The 23,758-nt window shown below is 32.4% G+C and overlaps 1 protein-coding gene across 2 annotated transcripts in view; it reads right to left on the bottom strand.

Moving 5' to 3' along the window:
- Nucleotides 1–23,758, bottom strand: part of LOC124364201 (nuclear pore complex protein Nup160) — an 86,038-nt gene that overhangs the window by 44,617 nt on the left and 17,663 nt on the right. Inside the window, exons 7-15 of one of the 2 annotated variants that reach the window (XM_046819512.1) lie at nt 22,379–22,539; nt 21,562–21,813; nt 20,907–21,049; nt 18,065–18,237; nt 13,249–13,400; nt 9,295–9,388; nt 8,333–8,411; nt 6,183–6,416; nt 4,111–4,217 (exon numbers count right to left, since the gene is read on the bottom strand). In XM_046819512.1, coding sequence (XP_046675468.1) covers nt 4,111–4,217; nt 6,183–6,416; nt 8,333–8,411; nt 9,295–9,388; nt 13,249–13,400; nt 18,065–18,237; nt 20,907–21,049; nt 21,562–21,813; nt 22,379–22,539 — 1,395 coding nt within the window. Of the gene's footprint in view, nt 1–4,110; nt 4,218–6,182; nt 6,417–8,332; nt 8,448–9,294; nt 9,389–13,248; nt 13,401–18,064; nt 18,238–20,906; nt 21,050–21,561; nt 21,814–22,378; nt 22,540–23,758 lie in introns of both variants that reach the window. The other variant, XM_046819502.1, reaches the window with a different exon arrangement.

Genomic DNA, 23,758 nt, shown 5'->3' on the forward strand with positions numbered 1-23,758 from the left:
AGAAAACTCAAAATTTATAAAGTAAACTAAAGTCAGTGATACAGTGTGCAGGGATGATTGTTGAAGAGTGAAGAGAGCAGAGGTTTAAAAGTTTAGAGGAGAGAGGGATATAGAAGAAGTGACGCAAGATTATTATTTTAAATAAAGAAACTGGTTACATTTTATTCAGCAGTATTTGGTTCAAAAGAAAGGTTAATTTATTAAATTCATATTATCACTGAAGTACAAAGAAGCAGAAGACAGAGACATTGGGTGAGAAAATTCCTTTTAAATTTAACAGTGATCCGTTGGAAGAACATAAAACCCAGGAACATTCGATTTGGCTAACAAGTAAAAATTAATATAATTAAAATTTAACAAAATTATTTTTCAAGTTACAATATCTTTTATTAAAAACAATACCTAATATTTCTATTTCATTAAGCCAGCACGACCACCCTGCCCTAAAATTTAAGAACTGTATTTAAAAATTTACCATTATTGTATCCTCTATCTTGTTTCAAAATTCAAACCTGTATATTAATTTATCATCATTAAAGTTCACATTTGTATCATACTGAGTTATTTATTATTTCTAGCTATAATCATCAGAATACAAATTAAGTTTAACCATTCATTTATTTAAAGTGTATAGTAGTAGTTTATTACAACAAATGAAACCCAGATCAATTACTAAAGAAAGAAAAATAGTTACAACATAAAAAACCAAAGAAAAGGATAAACATGTCAGAACAAATGAGAGTAAGAATGAATAAACTCTAATTTAGCAGGTGAAATTAGGACTACATAGTTCTTTGTTAAAACTTAATCCAAAAGAAAGAAGAAGAATAAAGGAATTGATAAGAAGCTGAGCAGAGAAATGAATATCTTGTATATGGTTAAGTTATCTTCTAGCGTCTTTGAAACGGTTGAGATCTTGAAATATAGCAGTGTGTGAATTATTAGTTGATTTAAAGTTTCTAGCTTTACGACATAGGTGGTTCTGTCATTTTTTACAATTAAGTGCAGTAATATTTATTTTGCCATAAATTTAATTTATTTGTTTGCATTTTTAGTTTATTTTTACAATTCAAAAAACTGACTCATCCTCATCAAAACTAGGGTTCCTTTTGATGTTTAACGTATTCTCGTTTTTCTCGAGATTTGGTTATGCAAGATTATACAATCTCGTGAGTAGCGTGATTAAGCAAGATATCACGTGGTTTTGAAGAAAGAATCAGTTCTGCTAGAAAACCTCTTGTTTTCCTTTTGGAGGGAAATAACTGAACTAAAGTTAGGTTACTAAACAAATTAGACTCTGGTAAGGTTAGGACTGGTGTTATTTTATATACTTTTAAAATATAATGACTAAGAAGAGTCCAAGTTCCTTTGTAAAGCTTAAAGCTAGAAGACCAATATCGGGTGTTATCAAGAAATATTATGTCAAGAGACATTCTTTAAAACCCTTACAGACCCCATCACCTGCGTTACCTGAAAATAGAGTCAGAGATGCAAAATTTTTTGAGGTAGTCGAATAGATTTGGCTAGTCCTTTAATACTAAGAGATAATAAAGGCCTGGACAGTAGTCGTCATTTTCTAGAATGAAATCCCCTGAGATTTGGTTTGAGACCAAACTCTGGCAATTTCTAGAGATATCGAAGAATAAATGTAATGTAAATTTGACGGAAAGCACTTAAATCATGATAGTAAAGTTTCACATAATTTCAAAAATAGCAATACCATATAAGTGGTACTTAAAAAATAGCAACATGAAGATTAATGTATATATTAATTTGACGACACAGTGAATAATGTTTGTAAGTTAGAAATAAAAAGGCAAAGCAATTCGTACAAGATAGCTAATTATTTAGGTAAAGAAAATTATTCCTCCTCTAGTGCTTTAATTTATAAATGTGTTTCCTCAAGTGAAGTTATTTTTTAACTGATAATTCCTTAATTATACCAGTAGCTCCCTTCTTATAGATTATTTGCAAAAATACACAAACTAGCGGCGATGTATGTAGGCCTACATAAATGTGAAACTGAAAGTAAAATATTATTTGCAAAATTAACAAAATTTGTTAATTAAGTTATAACTTTACAGTTATTCAAACACAAAGTATGACAAAAACACATCTTAAGAATCGATAATTAACACAATGCCAATAAGTTATTTTCCAAAAATAAATGCAGACTCGTGGCGATCCGGGAACGTAAATATAGAAAATACTAACTACAAACAATTTACAAAAGCATGATAGTTCATGAATTAAGTTATCTATTTATTGTTTCAACAACACAAAGTACACAAAAAACATGTTTTAGCGATAAGTGCCGATCAGCCACTAATTACGCTGTTAATCTTAGCATATTCAATTCTAGTATCCCATCAATCGAATCTCGAATCCAAACTTTTCTTTACGGCTCAATGGATTCTAAATTCGACTTCGACACAACCCCATCTTTAACCACAATCCTTCCATCTGTAACAACAAAATTTAAGGGGTGTCAGGTGACTAAAAATTAAAAAAAATCATTTTCCAGATTATTTTTTTTTTTAATATTCCCGAATTATTACTGTGTATTTTACTGAAAACTTCATTCATTTATGACCATTACTTTTTTAGTTATAAAGTTTTGAAGTTGTGCTTGCTCAACAAGTTTTGCATTTTCACTCAACTCCCAGCAGTATCACTTGTTATAAGTACAGTTGTATTCTTAGTTGCTATAGTTACTTGATTTATCATTTGGTTGCTTTTGCCTGTAATATTCCAAGCTGTTTTTATTTCACATTTGTTCACTGAAGTGTGTCTGTTGCATTTCATATTGTGATTTCCTTACCAACAAATATTGAATTATTTTTACAGTTCTTTTAGTTCAAAAATGCCTAGAGCAGTCTAAAGTATTCAAGAAGCGTAAAAGGGTGTTTATTGGTACACCAAAATGTTGTGTAGTTAGACTAGAAGAAGTGGAGGACAGTATAAACAACTCTACTTGTGAAGTTAGTCGTAGGCCCAGCATACCTAATTGTGAACCTAGTATTTACTAGCCCTACGAGTTTTTTGCGTTTTCCGGAAGTTAACATTTTTAAGCTTTAATGTACCTTTTCTCAGGTATGAGATATCTGAATGATTTTTTTATCTCATTGTCCTCTTTAACCTACACTTCGTTATTTAGAATATTTGTTGGGTTTTGTTTGTTATGGAGAATATTTTTTGCAACTATTTTATTTTATTTTTTAGAAAATTAAAAAACTAATTTACATAAGATTAAAAAGTCAATTAAAACAAAATCATAAAAATACCAATATTAACTTAAACAGTAAACCATCCATGTAAATTATAGAGAAAGGAGTAGGCTTTCATTTAAAACAAAATTTAGAATTATGGTATTTGTACTTATTTTCAAAAAGGTACATCAAAGACAGTCAATTTAACATTGTAAGGATAAGGACACCTGACTCCCCTTAAGAAATTAAGAAATTCTAGAAGTATTTTTACAATTCCTTTTAAAAATTCCTTAGGATTTCCTGGTTTTCCCTGAGTCTAGCAAGCCTGGGACTGAATGGCAGCCCAGAAGATATGCTCTTGCGATGAGACCTGTGAAGGGGAAGTCCTTTGTAGAATTAGGTTGAAAAGTGTAAAATCACTGACACTGCAAATTCTGGTACATTAGTTATCACGATAAAGAATGATTTCTTCAATATAAAATAGTAAAAATTATAATATTTGAATTGTTTTGTGTTGAGCAGCAGAATAAATTGGGAAAGGCAATGGTTGTAGCAGTAATGTTAGTTTAAAAAAAGAGGATACATTTTGTCCCATGTCATGTTGTTTGTTTGTTGAAGTCACAATGTAAAGTATCTAATAGCAACACAGATTCATCAATGTGTCTGATGTCTTTGTATGAGAAAGTTTGATAATATACAAGACAAAATGTGTTCCTTAGCACCCTTTCTGTTTCTCTATCATGTTCTTAATCTAACAATTTCTCTAGTATTCCCTTTACATTATCGTGTTTTACTAAAAGCTAGATATGAACAGAAAGAAAAAAATTAAACTTCTAGTATTTAAAAGTGTTTGGAAAGCAGTTTATGTTAATTATTATGGAATAACACCAAAGAAACTCACAAGTTTTGGATGGAGCCAGTCTTGCCAACTCCTGCACCAGCAGATGTTCCTTTGTATCTAGAAGGAATTGAGCAAGCCTACCACACTCATCAGGACTTCCAGGCCATCTATAACTCAGTTAAGGTTCGACAGAACACACAAATTTCAATTTTAAAACTACTCATCAACATAAAATATATATATATATATATATATATATATATATATATATATATATATTAATGTAATGAAAGTAACTAAAACCCTTTAAAATAAAACTTTTTATTACATACACGTGTTTCGGTTTTTAACCATCATCAGTGTACATTAACCTCTAAATAAATAAATTAATTAATAATAAACAATTAGATATACACATGTGGACCTTTTCAACATATGTTAAATTTTAATGACACAGTCGTAATTTTCTTATTAGTAATCTGTATTTAATATTTTATTTTTTTCAAAAATTGGATTTGTCTTATTTTTCAGATTACTATTTAAGATGTTATGAGGATCTTTATTATAATTTAGATAAATATGTAATTCTTCTTTTGTGTTTAATTTCTCTCCTTACATATAATATATAATGTAAGGTTAAATATAATGAATGGTTAAAAACCGAAACACGTGTATGTAATAAAAAGTTTTATTTTAAAGGGTTTTAGTTACTTTCATTACATTAATATATATAGATAACCCTATAAGTGGAGTTAATAACAATATATATATATATATATATATATATATATATATATATATATATGTAAAACTCATTTACAATGACATTAAAAACTATCCATAATATATTTTCAGACAAGTAAACTTACAAAAATATGCATTACTTCAAAGTTAAAAAACATTTGATAAATATTATTTTGTTACATATACAAAATCTTTTCAAAACTAACATTACATAAATCTTCTGAATTTATGTATGTAGATTAGCAAGATTGTATCAACTAACAAAAAAGCTTTGTTTAATTTTTTAAATTTTGTTTTATAATTTTAATTAGATGTTCCGAAATAGTGAGGAGAAAGTGGAAGAGTTATTGACATGATTTTTATTATTAAAACTGCTTCGAACAATTAACATATTTTTTAACAGATCAACAATTAACTGTACCACAAAAAACATACAGTACAAAAGACATTTTGAGGTCAAAGATTTCAAAAACTAACCCTGTTAACTATAAATATTTGCTATGATATTTGATTTTTAATATTTTTAAACTTTTTTAGCAATACTGTCAAGACATAAAAATTAAACTAAAAAACGAATATCAAGGATGGGATTATAAATACCCTTTTCACAACATTCCCTTGTAAGTTTTGATTGGTTTTCAGCATCTGTACAAACAATGCATGTAACAACACATTGAATTGCATATTTTATCCTAACCAACTATATGAGTTGGGTTTAGATCTTTTTATTTAGTACACATTAAATAGTCGATCATTTACCAGAGAATAAATAAATTTTTAAGTAAAATGTTTGGTTCCAAATGCTACAGTAGTACCTAGAATATTATTAGTATTGTTCACACTAAATAAAAAATTTGAATTACTGAATTTCAGTGATTTAGATGAAAATGTGAATTCCAGGTCATGGCCGATGGTATTAACGAAGTAGGGTTTTCCAGAGAATCATAAGCTTATAATGAAATTATAAATAAGCTGAGCAACCATATCAGACTTGAACTTGATTTTTTAAATGTAACAACTCTTTCTTTAGAATATTTTTATGTTAAATTTATGGAATCACAAAAACAATAATGAAACATTGTTGATGATCTTTAATTACTGGATATACTTCTTCACTACTTTAAAATCGAAAAATCCCATAATATTGTTCATTTTATTTTTGTGGTGCTCCTTATTTAGTAATGTGGGGCTTGAAAGTAAAAGACCTCACAAAAATAAAATCTACAATATTATTAGATTATTTGATTATAAATTAATAAAGAAATACTAAAACATTCATTAAAAAGCATTACAATTTCAACTCGTAAGAGTGAAAACAGTTGTTTACAAAATCAGACTACTGATATAAAATGATTGGATCATGCTACAGGCAGAATGGAGAAGGATACGTGTAGTGAGCAAGAGTGCTGGCTGACTTGAGAATGGAATGTTGTGTGATGCCCTCTTGGAAGACAAACTGTGTCAATGCAAGATGGCCATGGATGTGTGACAAAGCCTGACACAGCCAACGCTGCGCCCACAGTTGCCGCGCCACTCTCTGTGCACTCATCCACAGCTGAGTCTCGCTGGTATCCCATTTACATAGCCGCAGCAGCACCAGTATCCATCGGCATATGCTCAACCTACAGCAGAACATATATTCTAGACGAACTGTATCAATGTAAGATGGCCATGGGTGTGTCACAGAGCCTGACACAACCGACACTGCAGCCACAGGTGCCGTGCCACTCTCTGGGCACTCATCCACAGCTGAATCTCGCTGGTATCCCATTTACATAGCCGCAGCAGCACCAGTATCCATCGGCATATGCTCAACCTACAGCAGAACATATATTCTAGAAGAACTGTATCAATGTAAGATGGCCACGGGTGTGTCACAGAGCCTGACACAACCGACACTGCACTCACAGGTGCCGTGCCACTCTCTGTGCACTCATCCACAGCTGAATCTCGCTGGTATCCCATTTACATAGCCGCAGCAGCACCAGTCATTTATCAGCAGATGCTCAACCTACAACAGAACAAACATTCTAGATGTATCTGTTTACAAATCTATTTTTGCACTTTTGTAACAGACAACTACAACTCTTCATTCTGTTTATGTTTGTATGATAATGATTTCAAACACATAAAAAGTGAAAGGTTAAACTCCCTATTAAGCTCACTACAAGACTGCAACCTATTCTGCAGTTGAAGGTGCCGGGAATACCAGCTTTGTTCAATTTTGAGTCAGGTGAAGAGAAAACCAACAACATATTTATAAAAAATCCAATATCATGCCACGAGACAATGGAAGAATTTGGTAGGAAATTGTGTTTTCTACTTAAAAAGTGTAGATATGATATCCAGTTCCACTTGAAACCACATTCTTAATAAACAATATATAGTTTAAACAACTCCATAACCTTTGTCTTACTTAATGCCTAGTTTTATTCAGATTCGTATTTAATCTGCAAAAATATGAACATATATTTATGTTCCCTATAACATTTTTTTATATTATAAAATCTTTTCAAAACTTTAAAATGTTTGAAATATTTAAAACCACCACTGTCATGATAAAAAACATCAAAATATAAACATAATATATGTATGTTATAGAAAAAAACATTCATAAAACTAAAAGAAAATTTTAAATAGTAAAAAATAAGCAATTATCAGTTTGCTTCTTTTTGAGTAGCTATCACCTGTGCATAAACACAGCAAACATGTGGTATTATACAAACATAAACATAAAATATATAAACTTTATGTAAAATATAATTTATAAAACCACAATAACTTTGTAATTAGGTGATCTGTCTACAGATTTTCATTACCGAAGTACATCAAAAAACTTTTTAATGATCGGTAATTTGCGTATTGCTGATCAGCGACCATCTCTGAATTGGTGCAGTACGCTCACGGCGATGTACGAATATAAACGTAGAAAATACTAATGCCAAATAAAATATTGTTTATAAAAGTGGAATAATTTACTAATTAGTTTATCTATTTACGTTTCTTATTATACAACAAAGTATAACGAAAATACGTTTTAGCGATCGATAATTTGCGTACTGACAGTCAGCTGCCATCCCAGAATATACGCATCAGACTCGTGACGATGCATGTACATACAGAACTGCACACAAAACAATATTTACAAAACTACAATAATTTGTTAATTAGGTTACCTATCTATGGGTTTTTGTGTACAAAGTACAACGAAAATGTGTTCTCGCAAACAGTAATTTGCATAATGCTGCCCAGCTGTCATCCCCGAAAAAACGCAGCAGGCCTGAACATAAATACAGGAAATATTTGTAATAAATGCAAATTATTAAACTACAATTATTTATAAAATTATGATAATTTTTTAACAAGTTTTAGCGATCGATAATTTGTGTAGTGCCAATAAGTTAATTATGGCTTGGTGGATTTCTGCAAATTCGATTGTTTAACCCATTGATTGGTTCTTGAATCCGTATCTTTGTTGAAGATGTATAACTTCCTATTTCCATAAATTCTAACTCTTGGTACTGTATCCAACACTCACCTGACATTGACGATCTGGTCGAGACTAGATACGATGGTGCTGAGACCAAGGTCACTACGTAGACAGTGTGACAGACTGTCTGTAACATGACCAACTTCTGAATCCAGCATCTCACCTTTTACAGAAGCAACAACATTAATATACAGATCAATAATGATAAATATAATAAAAAATAGACATATGTACTAGAAATTTGATAGAATTTCAAAATAATCATTTAATTACTTGACCAAAAATCACCTTGATGTGGCAGGTTAAGCATTTTCAACCATAAGTAATTAAATACACAAATTCTAAAAAAATTACTTTCACAAACTGGAAAAAAACCAAATAAATAAAATACTATGAATATATGTTATGTAATGGAAAATTTATTACATATTTTCTTAAAGAGAGTTGAATTTAAATATTTTGATAAAAATCTAAAATTTACCTAACCATAGACTATAAAAATAAAGAGAAGCAAATTTAAAAAAATTTAATTTCCAATTATTTATGAAATATTTCAATTTTTTAAAGTTTGTGACTGATTAAAAAACTTTATATTATTATTCATGTATATAAACAATGCAACTAATGCATATGACTACATTACTTAACAAATTTACAACACTTTTCTAGAAAAATATTGGCAATCCTAGAAAATGTCACTATCAAGCAAATTTTATTTACACTACTCCTTATCTAGTAAGAGGGGAAACAATACTCAATTCTCTTTTACTGGCTAAAGCTAATACAATTGAGAATGGGTTTTTATGAATTTTTATTTTTGAAATGTATAACTTAAAAAAACCTTTTAAAGGACCCATTAAAACTGTATATTCTGCAATTATAATGAACCTGCTAAAACAATTAATCTTCTGGGTAGCAGTAACCACAGGGCAATTTCCCCTGTGACAACCTCAAAAAACAACCTACATGGTTAAGACCATGATATTGACCGTTTTTATATTAAAATATACCTTCTCTAATGCTGGTCTCAGGATCGTTTAAGATTCTCAGAACAGAGGCTATTGCTGGTAGTAACTGCTTTTTCGATTGGGTTTGTATAATGCTCTGAAAGAAAAAAAAAACAAATAAGAACATCAATTTTACTTTATTTAGTGCTATGAAATGAAATATTTGTATACAGTTTAGCAACAAACGGCTGGGGGGAAAAGATGGAAATAAACTAATTATAGAAAGGGTGCAGGTACATTCAGATAAACTTTTCCAAAATACAATACATTATGTTCAACAGGATTATTGTGTTAAAGGCACCTTAATTTAACAAGTATAATATTATTGTGAATTATTAACCTATTTTCATATGTCAATTAATTTAAACATAAAATAAGCAAATCACAACAAATACATGAATTCTTTGTTTAAAATTTGTTTTTGATATTTTGAAAACATTAGTATTAAGAATCATTGACATCTCAATAACTAAGTATGGAAGTATACAGGTATCGAGTATCAGAATCGACCCATCTATTACAGTATATTAACTGCAAATAAACAAGTGGTTCGTAGCATCTTTGCTGCTTTTTGCACACTCTTCCTAAATAACGAACTCATGGTCTATACATTTCAATTAAACAGAAAACTAAAATCAATAAACAATAATATATGAGTACTATCCAATAAATACTCAAACTGGGACCATTAAACCTTTATATTGCAAAATTGAGTCTACATTAAAGTATTATCCATTCATTACTATGCACTTATTCCATCTTCTTTTCCACAGTTTAAAGCACCCTTGGAAGTCCTCGGTAGTTAGGCATTTTAGTTTTCTTGTCGTTTCTTGCTTTATTGTGTCTAAATCATCCCAGTGATGTTCCCTAATCACATTTTTCTATGTTGGAAATAGGAAAATGCCACAGGGGGCAAGATCTGCTGAATAAATTGGATGATCAAGGATGGAGATTGAACTTTTTGCTAGAAAATGGTGAACAATCAATCAATGCTGAATGTGCAGGTGCATTGTCATGGTGAAGGATCCATCCATTGCTTTGTCCTTGAGTCAAATTTGGTCACACCCAAGTACGCTGTCTCCCAAACGCTTGAGAACTGTGAGGTAGAACTCAGAATTTACTATTTATCCTTCAAGAAGAAATTCAGGATGAACAGCACCTTCAGCATAAAAAAACCAAGAGCATGAGTTTGATTTTTTATCTATTATTCTTGATTTTTTTGGTTCTAGGTTCTTTTTCTGCTTCCACTCCTTGCTTTGCGATTTTAGTTAAATTTTAAACTCGTAAAACCACGATTTGTCACTATTTATTACCCTATTAAGAAATCCAGTCATCATTTTCAAGTGAATTTCTCCAGTCAGTTGTACCGTAGTCGTAATTATTTATGCTGAATCGCGGTAGGAAGTAGGCTCTTTGTTAACTAGACGCGGTGCGTGGACATTGTTTGTTGGTTCGAGACCGGTCAATCAGCTGATTGTGTTATCTACGGTGATACGTTCCGAACCTGTTGGGTGGAGAGAGGGAGCGCAGTCTTGGAGGTTCCACGAGAAGGTGCACACGTCCTGTTCAGAAGCGGCAGCTCTTCCTCTAACCCTATAGTTTGGGATTTAGAGTAATTCTTTTATCGCGTGTAAATTTAATTCAAGTATTTAATTTTTCTTCAGTGCGTATTAAATCCCTATTAGCCTCCGTAATCTTCAAAGTAGTAAGTCCCGTACCAGCGTTTAGTTAATATCTTTTATTTTATACTGTTGTGATTAAAATTTCTAAAGTTTCCCATCTTACAGAGTCTGAGAATTAATTCAATTTTTTGAAGTATTGTGAATTAAATTTTGGTCGTAAAGTTAGTATCAAGTTTTGTGTTATATTGATTTTTTGAATATTTTGAGAAGAGAACTTTTTATTTTATTTTGTTGATTTAAACCATTTTTGGAGAAGTATACATTTTTAGTTTCATTTAAATTTTAATTCATTTTTGATCAGACTCTTAATTAGATTTGTTCGATTGTGTGAAGTTTTGAAGAAAATCGAATCTAAAGTTTGTAAACTTGTCAAATTTTGAGTGAACTTTAATCTCGGAATAAATCAAGTATTTCTGAAAAGTTGTTTTGATTTATGAAGTATTAGCTCCATATAAATTTACTATAGTAACGGTACACAGTAACACATTTAACTTTATTCAACTTCAGATCTGGCGTCACCAGCTTGGGTACAATTTTTGCACAAAATAAAAAAAACCTGAATGTTTGGTTAAAATATTGCACTGTTCGTTTTCCTGGATTTAGTTCATTAGCTATTATTCAGACAGTTTTTCGACCATCTGTCAGGACAAGAGACTACACAAGATCAATGTTGTCATCAACATAGGAGGTTGATTGCAAGGTCATTCCAACCTTGCATCATTTGTGGTTTCTTGTCTGCCATTAAAAAAACACTTGATTCACTTGAAAATGGATGTTTTCTTCAGAGCATTGTCACTGTAAACAGCTGTCAACATTACAATAATTTCTTGATAACTTTTACCGCACTTCATCAAAACCTTATATTGATTCTTTGTTCTGTAATTTCACCCCAGTATTGTTTGTCATATCTGGTATTTTTCCAACTTGGTGTTTTCTTGTCTTTCTACTTGTGTGTTATGGAGTACATATAAATTTATATTTGTCCCATCAAAATTTAATTTATTAGATGCCCGTACCAGACTTGATACAGTTTTATTCATATTTGAAAGGTAAAATATGAATTTATCATAAAAGTTATAGTTTGACACTTACGGTAAGTATGAATGGCTGCACCATCCACATTGTTGAACAAGACCATTTGTTTAACACCTTTACTGTGGGTCTATACTGAGAGAGACCGGCTACTCTTAACCCTGGAATTGGCAAACGCCCGATATCGGGCGTTTTAGTTGCATCGTAGATGGCAGTGCCCGATATCGGGAGTTTTAATATGTCTTTTATTTCTCAATATTACGTACTTAAAACACGATGAAAGAGTATCGGTATTGATACTAATCGAAAGAGGAAGGTTTAATTTATGTAAATAATACACTAATAAATAATTTTATCGTTTTGTTACACGTCCATACGTTTTATAATCTCTGTACTATTTGTTTACATTCTCCCGCGTACCACACTAGTTGCGCGCACAGCGATGAGTCAATTGGTTTATTCGGCTATTGTTATTTCGTCAGCTGCATGGTATTCTGTCTGGTTTATTGTTTGTTTGAGTTCGTTGTAATGATGGTTGTGTATATGACACAATAGTAGTAAGTTTTTTGTGCATGTTTACGTAATGGATTGTAATTTCCGCGATCGTTCAAGTGACATTCGAGAACTAGTTCTACATGAAATAAGCAACGATGAGGATTCCGATTAAGACATTAAATCAGAGCATAATTAAAAAAATATATAATAAAAAATAGAAAATTAATATGAATTAATAGTTACAAGATTGTACAAATCCAAGTGAGCTTTGAAGTTCTTACTTTTGTTGGCAAGTAGCACTTTCGAATGTCAGTGTATGATTTTTGTATCGTTTACCACATGTAAAAATAATTACCTTATAAACTATGTGTTGTTTTATTTTTACTAAGGATTAAATGCTCTTTCTATTTTATATTTTTAATTTTGCATATCACTAACAACAACAATTTTACAAATCAAAAACTTGTAAAACAATTTTCTTTTTTTTAAATCTTTTTTTCATGAAGAGGTAGAGTAAGGATATTTTTTGTTTTAATTATATTATGTGAAAAATGTTCCTTGAACAATGCTGAAAAAAAAATATAATATGACATAGGTATTTTATAGTAAACATGTAATAATAAAATAGATATAAGGCAATGTATGAAGTACTAAACACAATCCGCCACCGAGAGAAATATGACTGCCAGTTCCAGGGTTAATCTGGCTCTGGGCTTTGGTTAGCATATGAAGGATCATGATATGTTACCTCCAGGTTATTTAAATCCATCTCGCTGACAAGCTCTGAGATCGGTGCATCGAGAACTGTGTGCAAGTGGAGGGCCTGATCAACCTTGCTGAATGCTTCTTCTCCAGGATCTATAGAGAGTAGCACCCGCATCAGGTACGACTCTCCATCATCTGAGGAACATGTTTCAATTTCAGGCATCAGATCAGTTATGACATAATTTAACAATTGCTTTTTTATCCCAATGCTATTTGAAATTGCAATGTTCCTAAAGCTTTGTCTGTGGGACTACTTTTAGTTTAAATAATGTAAAAGATTGATAATATACAGTACCAATTTCAAACGAGTCTGCGGCAAATTGGAGGGCGGAAACATTCCAATTAATTCTTGTGATATGGTCTCATCGCAAATTATGACATCAAATCACATGTGAACGTTAAAATAATAATAGAAAAAGGATTATTTTAATTTATACAGGAATAAATTCAGATAGTTAAATTGTAACAGTTACAAAAGAAATTTAATTTTAATAAACAGTATTAACAGAGATACCCAACTTTAAACGTATCAGTTTGGATCCAAGAATTGAAGTGAAAAGGGATCTACTTTTGTTATTCCTGCTCTCACCCTGCATTGTCCTCTTTCTTAATTGGTTTTGTAAGTGAAAAGACCTCATATTATAGTGCAAGCATGTATAGATGATCAAACTTGTTTCATATTTAACGTTTCTTGGTGAAATGAAAAGTGAATTGGTGTACATTTCAATAACATAGTATAAGAGGCAAATTTCCATATGAGGAGTTGGTAAGAATTGGTAATCATGTAGAACCATGTGTTGAACAAATAGAACTAATTTTAATAAAGTGTTTATCTTACAAGTGATTGAGTTTTAATACACCTAAAACATATGATGAAAGGTGAGTAAACTAAGATAAATAATTAAACTGTAATGCAACACATTATGCAAGATTGATATTTTTAATTTTACATCACTTAAGTAGATTCAGTATAAAATCGATACCAACAACATTGGGAACATTCTGATATCTTACAGGTCTGTTCAATAAGTATCAGGAGTGGTTCCAAAAATCTAAATGTATTGCAGGTATCATTACAATTACTTAATAATCTTAAAAATACATTCCTCCTGCATCAATACACTTAATTCGGCTCATCTACCAAAAGTCCGCTTGAAGTCGGTTTCCGAAATACTGTTGAGAACCTCTGTCGTCATCTCTTGAAACACCTCAATGGAGTCGACTCTATGTTCTTTGTAGGCAAAATTGCATAATTGAACGGGGCATTATTGTGGTGAAGTTTCCAATTTTTCGTAATGGCTGGTCACACGTGCATTAAGCAATTACTACAGGTTTGTCTGAATTTGTATGTAAAATGCAACATTTATGGTCATTCCAGTAGGCACAAACCCGTTGTGAACAATGCAACATCGGTCAAAAAAAAAAGGATAAGCATGATTTTGACATCCAAGCTTTTTTTTGGAACTTTAACATTTTGTTTCCAGGTCATATAGGATCACCTAATATTCTTCACCAGTAAAAAAAATCAGCACATCACTGTATGTATTACGGCGAGTGAAAAGTGTAGGTGACTTAGTTACAGCAAGTTACTTAGTTACTATGCGCTGCATGAGACACACCTCCGATATGGAATCATCGTACGGGGAGGCACTACAGCAGGAAACATACAATACAGGGAAATATGCAAGGATTCCTTCAAACAACTTACGAGGGCTGTTTTTAAGTAAGGGCCGTTTTTTTTTTTAAATAAACAACAATTATTTTTTTCAAAATACATTTATTTTCAGAATCTACATACTTTTTTCTATTTTTCTACATGAATGCCTTGTTTGTTAAGGCATTTATCATATCTTAAAACAAGTTTTGAAATCCCTCTTCAAAGAAATTTGCCGCCTGCTCTGACAACCAGGAGTTCACGGCCGTCTTGACTTCTTTGTCGTCATTGTAGCGCTTCCCACCAAGATGATTTTTCAAGTACCGAAAAAGGTGGAAATCGCTCGGAGCAAGGTCGGGGCTGTACGGCGGACGATTCAAAACTTCCCCCAGCCAAAAGAGTCGATCATTTCCTGTGTCCGAGCAGCGGTGTGAGGAATTGCATTGTCGTGGAGGAGCAGAATTCCCTTTGTCAGCATGCCGCGTCTTTTGTTCTGAATGGCGCGTCGGAGACTGGCCAGGGTTGCGCAGTAGGCTTCTGAGTTAATCGTCATTCCTCGCGGCATAAAGTCCACTAGCAAAACACTGCGCCTGTCCCAGAACACAGTTGCCATAACTTTGCGCCGCGACAGCGTTTGCTTGGCTTTGACTTTGACTGGAGATGTTGTGTGCCGCCATTCCATGGACTGTTGCTTTGATTCAGGAGTGATATGGGATACCCATGTTTCATCTCCTGTGACAATTCGACTCAACATGTTGTCTCCTTCCTCGTCGTAGCGGGTCAAGAAAGTCAAAGAACTGCTTAATCTCTTTTTTTTTGTGATCCTCAGTGAGGAGTTTGGGTACCCATCTTGAGCACAATTTTTTAAAGTTTAGGTTTTCTGACACAATTTTGTACAGTACTGACCTGGACACTTGAGGAAATTCCACAGAGAGAGTGGTTATTGTGAACCGTCAGTCCTCATGAATTTTTGCGTCAACTGCAGTAACCAAATCTCCCGTGATCACAGATGGCCAGCCTGAACAATCTTCATCGTGGACATTTTCGTGGTCATCTTTAAATTCTCGGACCCATTTCTGCACTTTACCTTCACTCATTGCCTTGGCACCATACACCTCACAAAGCTGACGGTGAATGTCAGCAGCCGACATGTTTCTTGCAGTCAAAAATCATATCACTGACCGAATCTCACACGCGGCGGGTGATTCGATAATCTTAAACATTTTAAAGATCCACATTAATGCACACAGGTTAGCTACAGAGCTGCAACTGACATGAAGTTGTTCGCTAGGAATGCCGGGAGGCGGGGCGCACGCTCGTTACGGCAGGAACGCGAACTACTACCGTGTACGGGAGAACGGCCCTTACTTAAAAAACAGCCCTCGTAGAATACTAACTGTTGTAAATTTATACATCCTAGAAGCTGTGATGCATGTTCACATCAAAGCACCAGAGGCAGCAAGGACCTATGTACAAATGCATCAATATAACACAAGACATGCATCTGATTACTGCCTGCGTCGCCATATGCTCACAGCAACTGAAAAGAGTCCAAGCTATGCTGGCGCCAAGATGTGGAACGCACTTCCTGAAGACTTGAAAATGACAAACCGGAAACACTTCAGACAAACCCTCAAGGCTACTGGATAGACCATTCTACTTGCTAAACAAATTCTAAGGAAGGAGGACCTAAGACCACAAGACAACTAGACCTAAATCTTTATTTGTTGACACAATTATTACTGAACTTAAAGTTTATGAAAATAAAGACGATTTGACTTCAACTTTGTTGTTGGGCGTCTGATGAGGTGATCGTCTTCAATGAGCTCCCGGACCTTCCTAAAACATTTTGTACCACTCAAAAACTCTTATGCAGTTAAGACATCATCCACTCTAACATGAACTCATTTTAGACCTTGGCTATGACATAGTAGGGATCAGCAACCGTTCAACAGTATGGTTTTTTAGATAATTAGCATAAAAGGCACAAAATTTGTGGCTTGTATCATATACCAGAGTTCTTACTATTAATCATTAAAACGACTAAGGGGTTATTTATAGAGGTATACATATTTACCTGAACCTATTTTAAAATTATTTTTGAACTTACAGGTTGTTAAAACATCATTTCTGGCCCGTAAACTCAAACCTGTAACGATATGAGATGTTGCAGCTTTCCTTAAATATTGATTGGTTAAATAAACAATGAAGAGGGGTGATGTCATGCATAATGAGGTGGTCATATCAGACATGACCTATGAGGAGTTATTTATAGCCTATAGACCATGCCGAATGACTATGGGATATACCGTATCTCTGATTGGGGCAAATCAATCTGTTCTTTTCCCTTTCATCTCTATTTCACGAGGATCAAATTGGAATGACTCCAAAAGAAAATCAAAGTGACTACATCTCATCATAGCCTTTAATTATCACTGCAATAATCTGTGTCAAATAAAACCATTGTAGGCATATGTTTGTCTTTCCAGTATGCAGTACAAACACCCATAAATACTTTAAATTCTTCCTTAGTCAGTTGTGATATAATTTTAGATCTTTTTTTCTAATTTTCTTGTGTTTTCAATACAGAGAAGTTTGTACATTCCTTAGTAGTATTTCTTGTGTAAAACATAACTGATACTTTGTCTTGCCCTTGGCGAGGTTTGTAGGCCTTGCCGGATGTGAACATTTCGTGCCACTGCACTAGTTTGTGTGTTATGGGTGCAAGTTTGTTGCACCATAAATGTCACCATCCGTATCGTCACTGCCAAGCTCCAAATAATGGGGAATATCATGTACATCCCTTTTTTAATAAGCATCAGAAAGACTCTCGTTTAGTAGGCACGAAATATATTGTTATTCTTCGTCTCCAACCATTATTTTTCTGAAATAACTCCACTTGTACCATGATTCTTCAAATATCTATTTATATCAATGAAAAATATATTTAGATACGTTAATGTTTATATACATACACCAACTCTATAACAATCCCAATGTTTCATACAACAGACAACGTAATTCACAGAATATTTATAAACGTCACTTCCAACTTTACATTTGTAGATGATGGAGACGCTAAATAAACAAAACAAGATCAACACATTATGCAAGTTTTATTCAGATATAATGATGTATAGCGAACCTGAAGTGAGCCTGCCGTCAAGTACAGTAGACTCCAGGTAGTCGAGTGGCCTGAGCAACGAGAGTCCGTGTTTCTTGAGTACCAACATGCAGTTGGGCAGCGATAACAGACTGAGAGCTGGGGTACCTGTCTGGTGGTACTGTACACAGCACGAGTACAGTCTGGACCAGCACCTATAAACGAATCAATATTTTTAAGGATTAAGAAGATGGTTTCATAGTATCATCAAAGTCTATCAGTTTATAAAACAGTACCTAAAAAATTAAATTCTTGATATTTTTTTGGCCTTATTGTGTAGAGCCAATAATCTTCATTCAAGATTTTAAACCAAATTTCAGGGTCCTTAACAATAAAAACAGTTACTGGTTGCATCTATACTATACCTCAAGCTATTCATCAGCCAGTTGTTCTGAAAGATTAGTTTCTTCATGTATAATGTAGTTATAGGTACCGACAGATAGATGTAATTTGCCCACTGTTTGTTATGGGTGTGGTCTTTCTCAACCTTTGGTATTTTGATTTCCAGACATGAGTAATAAAAATACAATTATTGATCTTGAAGGACATGAAAACATCTCAATAGATATTTTTGTCTGCAGGCATGTCATAATCCATAGAAAACACTTCTGCAACACCAGGCTACAAAGGAACCTCACATTGAGCATAGTAAACAGTTTTTAATTTCAAATAGGTACCCGCGGCTTTAAGTTAACAGTACCAATTCTTCTACACAAAGATCACAGTGCTGAGTCTTAAACACAGATAATCAGTATTAATGTTGAAGGTGGGGAACTGTTTTATAATTAAGCCTAGGTATTTGTAAATGGTGACTTTTGAAGATCTGTAAATTCTGTTGAACAATCAACAAGCATTAGCAGCCTCCAGCATCTTTAAGGTTATTTATGTCTAAATAAATATATACCATGTATATTTTCTTTTATGTTTATAAAGCTATTAACCCTTTCAGTGCAGAGACTATAGTGCGTATGACACATGGAGCTAATACAATTATGCATACATTGCTGGAAACTGTTTCTTAAAAACAACAAGCATACAGAAAATCTGTAGAATTTAAATTTAGGAGTAGTACTTTTTATACATTATTGTAGAATAGCATGAACTTATAACAACTAATTATTTTCTACACACACCATTTACACACACCATTTTTTATTAAAAATTCTTTTGAAACTAACAAAATTAAATGCTGCAATTTAGATCTCCTTCACATTTTTCAGGAATTTGTCATAAAATAAAATATAACAAAATAATGAATAAACATTTTATTCTAAAAAACATCCAATTGAATAAAAATTGTTGAAAATTCCCACAAAGTTGAAATTTTTGCAAAGCTATAATTAAATAACTATAACAGTAAAAATAAATTCTATGTCCTTGACATAGTTATTATTATAATAATCAATTATAAAAATACAAATATACAGATACACAATATAGACTTTCTGGTAATTCCTGACAATCAGACCAATACAACACCAGTGTTAACATTTGGTACACTATAAATAGTCTTTCAAAATACACAGCAATATTTTACTGTACATTCACAAAATATTGTTGATTAGCACTCTATGAGTTAAAATAGAACAAAATATAGGAAAAAAATCAAAGATAGTATAAATGAACAGAGTACATACTTTGATATGTACTAAATTTTAATAGTGAATTATAGTATATTTATGAAAAAAATTTATTGCACCAAATAAGGATGCTGCTATATTGAAGAAATTTAAGTTGATCAGTTTTACTGAAAAGTATTAAATTCATTTTTATAAAGATTCTCAGAAGAAATTTTATTTTTCAATATGATAGTTTTAGAGATGTTTGATTGACATCACTCATTTGGAGGGTTAAGCTTGATTATAACACATTTTCCAATTACTACTAATAGCAATAGAGCAGTGATTAAGGTGATTTTATAAGGTTGTTTCTTGTACGTCAATAACATTTTAATTTCACTATCTAAACACTTTTAAAGAAAAGTCGTCCAAAACCATTTGAAAATATTTGGTAGGTAGGTTTATTAATAGACTTAAGTAATGCAATGCTTCACTTTAAAATGCAATAGCATAAATAACATCATGATAGTATAATATTGTTATGATAACCTGAATTGTAAAATAAAACTGCAGAAGATTTTAATTAAAAAATGCATGTGCTAGCTATCCAACGAATACTGATTGTAAAATAAGAAAATAATACATGTGGAGTACTATGATCTAGTGGATTCTAATATCTAACTAACTGAAATGTTACATTGATCATATTCAAAATTGTAGCTTAGTAATTACCTATTTATTAGGGTGAAAGTAGCATTCATCTATATTTTCCAATTACATCATGTCATAATGTTGCCAACACAATTATCTTGAGACAATTCTGCCTCACTGTGGAGAGCCACATTCAGACAATTAATTATAGATTATCTTAAACCAAAACTGGCAAAGCTAGTAATGATTGTCTGCTTATAAATGTGAGTGCAGGGGCGAAGCTATATTGTGATTGACTGAAGCTCACCAATCAGCAATCAAATCAGATTATCAAAACTAGCAAATTGTAATGAAGAAGCCATATTGATCACTATTTGGTAATATTGAAAGCTAATTGCTTGAGATTCAACCAATCATGACACAGTTCTCCACTCAGTTTTCTAAACACAGTAACGGTTAACTTAACACATGTTGACTAAAGACTAAGAGTCCAAAATATATCTTAAGATTTTAATTGTGTTAGCAATGTTTAGTCAGTGTGAACAGTAAAACTGAATTGATAGTCATAACAGAAGTCTTGTAACCCTCACAATTAAAAAGTAAAAATAGCCTACCTCTGAGCCACCTCAATGTACTCCTCATCTGTCGGGTCATATTGGGAGACCTCAGCAATTATCTCCTGTCCCACCATCAGACATACCTGGTGTCTCAGGTTCAGTTCTGACTGGTCAAGCTCGCTCAGCCCTCGCCGGTTTATCTGTGCACACCACAAAAGCAATCATAGTATTACCTGTTTTGATTATTGCAAATTTATATTGTGCTTTTTTATTTCTAATATTTTTGTCCAGGGTTTCCATTGGTATGCCTGTTACCAGTAAAAATAAATCAATTATGTTCTGCCTTGACTCAAGAGAAAACGATACACCAGTTTTCAAGTCTTAACAACCTTTCTATCAAGAGTTATTGCAGAGAGAGGCATACAAACAGAGAGACCAACTGACTGCCCTAGCATGTTTTTACCCCAAATTCAATAGTGGACGAAGAAGAACTTATATACCAATTTTCAAGTCTCTATAAAACGAGACAGTTTTGAATGGTGAGAAAATTACCCAATTTATCACATTACCAACAACAGACCCAAGACAAAGATTACTGAAATGTCATATTATGTAGTCCACATTTCATATGTAAATGAAATAAATCTCTTAGAGCCTTCACGATAGAAGGAACAATGTGTTCTATACATCAAAAACTGAGACTGGCATGTACCGTGAGCGCCTTGGTGATGTCGCTAACACTGAAGAGGCCTGGACGGAAGATGGCATCAAGGTACAGCTGACGGGGGTCAAGAGTAGGGTCAGGAGACAGGGTGAGAGGCGGTGGAGGCTCCAAGGTCACCCACGACCAGGAGCCAGAGTTCACGTGAGTATGAGAAACCGCAGTATCTCCAGTCCCTGTTACCCATACACACCATACCTCCTGCCCACCGTCTGCCAGCAGCATCTCCACCAGGTCATGGTTCTGCGTGGACAGACATACAGTTCTATTTTATATTCAGTTAATGAAAACTAACAACAAATTAACAAACAATAAACAACTTAAACATACAGCCGATCAATTAAACTTCTGAAGTTGGGATTTTAATGAATTATCTTAATTTTAGAACATGTACAAATTTTTCTTAAAACAGAACACATTTTTAATGATTTATAGATATTTTGTAAAATTATTATTTATTACTGAATATCTAACCAATAGAATCAATAAAACATAACATTATTACCCAATACAAAAAATGTGTTTATATTACGAACAATTCATCTAATGTTCGGGTCTGTACAGATGTAGGAATAAAGGAATTATATAAATAAACTATATTGAAAATATTGTTAAATCTCTTTGAAAATGTTTAATAAGGTGTTTAAAAAATTAACTAATTGAACATTGATATACTTGGGACATTATATATCTGTGTGTGTATTTGTTGTATATTAAAATAAAAGTTTTGTATAACAGCAAAATTATACTGAATAAAGAAAAAATTCTAGCTTATTTATAAACTGAACTTACATATGGTGGTATATACCTCAAGAGTAAAGATGGAGTTGTGAGTGGTGTAGGTGCAGATGCCAGAGTCCAGCCTAGGCTCCACCACGACAATGTGACTTCGCTCAGAGAAACAGAAGTAGATGCCCAGTACCAAATCTCCACGGCTGTTCGTTGTCTTACGGATTACATGTTTCTGGGCTGAGTCAGTAAATGTCTCAATAATTTTTCAAAACAACTTCACCACATAATTAACCCATTAGCCACACAAAATTTTTCTAGGCCCAACCTCCCTGTATAAATCCAATTAAATGTACAAAATATACAAGAATTTAGTAAAACTCTCACAAAACATAACTTTTATTGCTATTTGGTTGACTGAGCCATTGTTTTTTAGCTAATGAAACAGGCTACAATATCCTGTAATTTATAAGCACTAAAGTATATAAGATTTTTTTTAATTTCGAGAAATAATTTAAAAAAATGTTTTTTTTTAATTTTGAAAGCATGACATTTTTTCTAGTATAAAACACAGTTTTACTCTACGATGTTTGCTATAATTTTATAGGAAATTTAATTTTTTTAGTAGAAAATTTTATTTCATTGATATTATTTTAATTTTTTCAAGTTTTACGTAGATTTTTGTAAAATGCGACATTTGTGTTCTTACACAAATCCTAGCAAACACGAAAAAAGTGCAAGGGTATAGTATTGCATATTCACATTCTTTTTCTGGGGTTAATACATATTTATTTTTATAGTATATGATCTTTTGTTTAATTTTAATACATAAACTTTATTATTTGAGCCTATACTAATATTTAAACAAATATTTAATAACCCATTGCCTACCAATGACATATATGGCTTGTAATCAGTTAGCATTGGTGTTATTACCAAAGAGAGGCACTGTCCGTCACACTGTTTATTATTTTGTAGTCGAAAATATTCCTGATATTGATTATTTTTGTATTTATCTGTATAGTATTATACCATTTGTTAAAACAACACATATTATAACATGTTTGTTTTTGATTAGTCACCATCTGAAATGGCGTTGCAGCAAGATTGCATTGTGTTTTCAAAAAATTAAGTGAGTGGTGGTAACTTTAATGACAATATTTTGTGTGTAATTAGCACTGAAGAAATACAGGAGAATCAGAGAAATATGACAAGGCCTTACGTTTTTTGATTTGATTTGATTTGATTGACGTTTGAACTTGGGAGTGGATAAGGCAAGCAAATGATCCACATAATTTTATTTTTAGTGATACATCTGCTAGGTAACTAAATACAGAAATCACAATGTGGTAAATTTCTAGACACTAGGTTTTGGACAAATGTTACCAATGATATTTATGAGTATAGATTCAACTGGTGTAAGTTATGTCTTTATAACTTAAACGGTTTTCATGTAATA

This window comes from Homalodisca vitripennis, chromosome 1 (genome assembly GCF_021130785.1).
Source record: "Homalodisca vitripennis isolate AUS2020 chromosome 1, UT_GWSS_2.1, whole genome shotgun sequence".
Taxonomy (NCBI): domain Eukaryota; kingdom Metazoa; phylum Arthropoda; class Insecta; order Hemiptera; family Cicadellidae; genus Homalodisca; species Homalodisca vitripennis.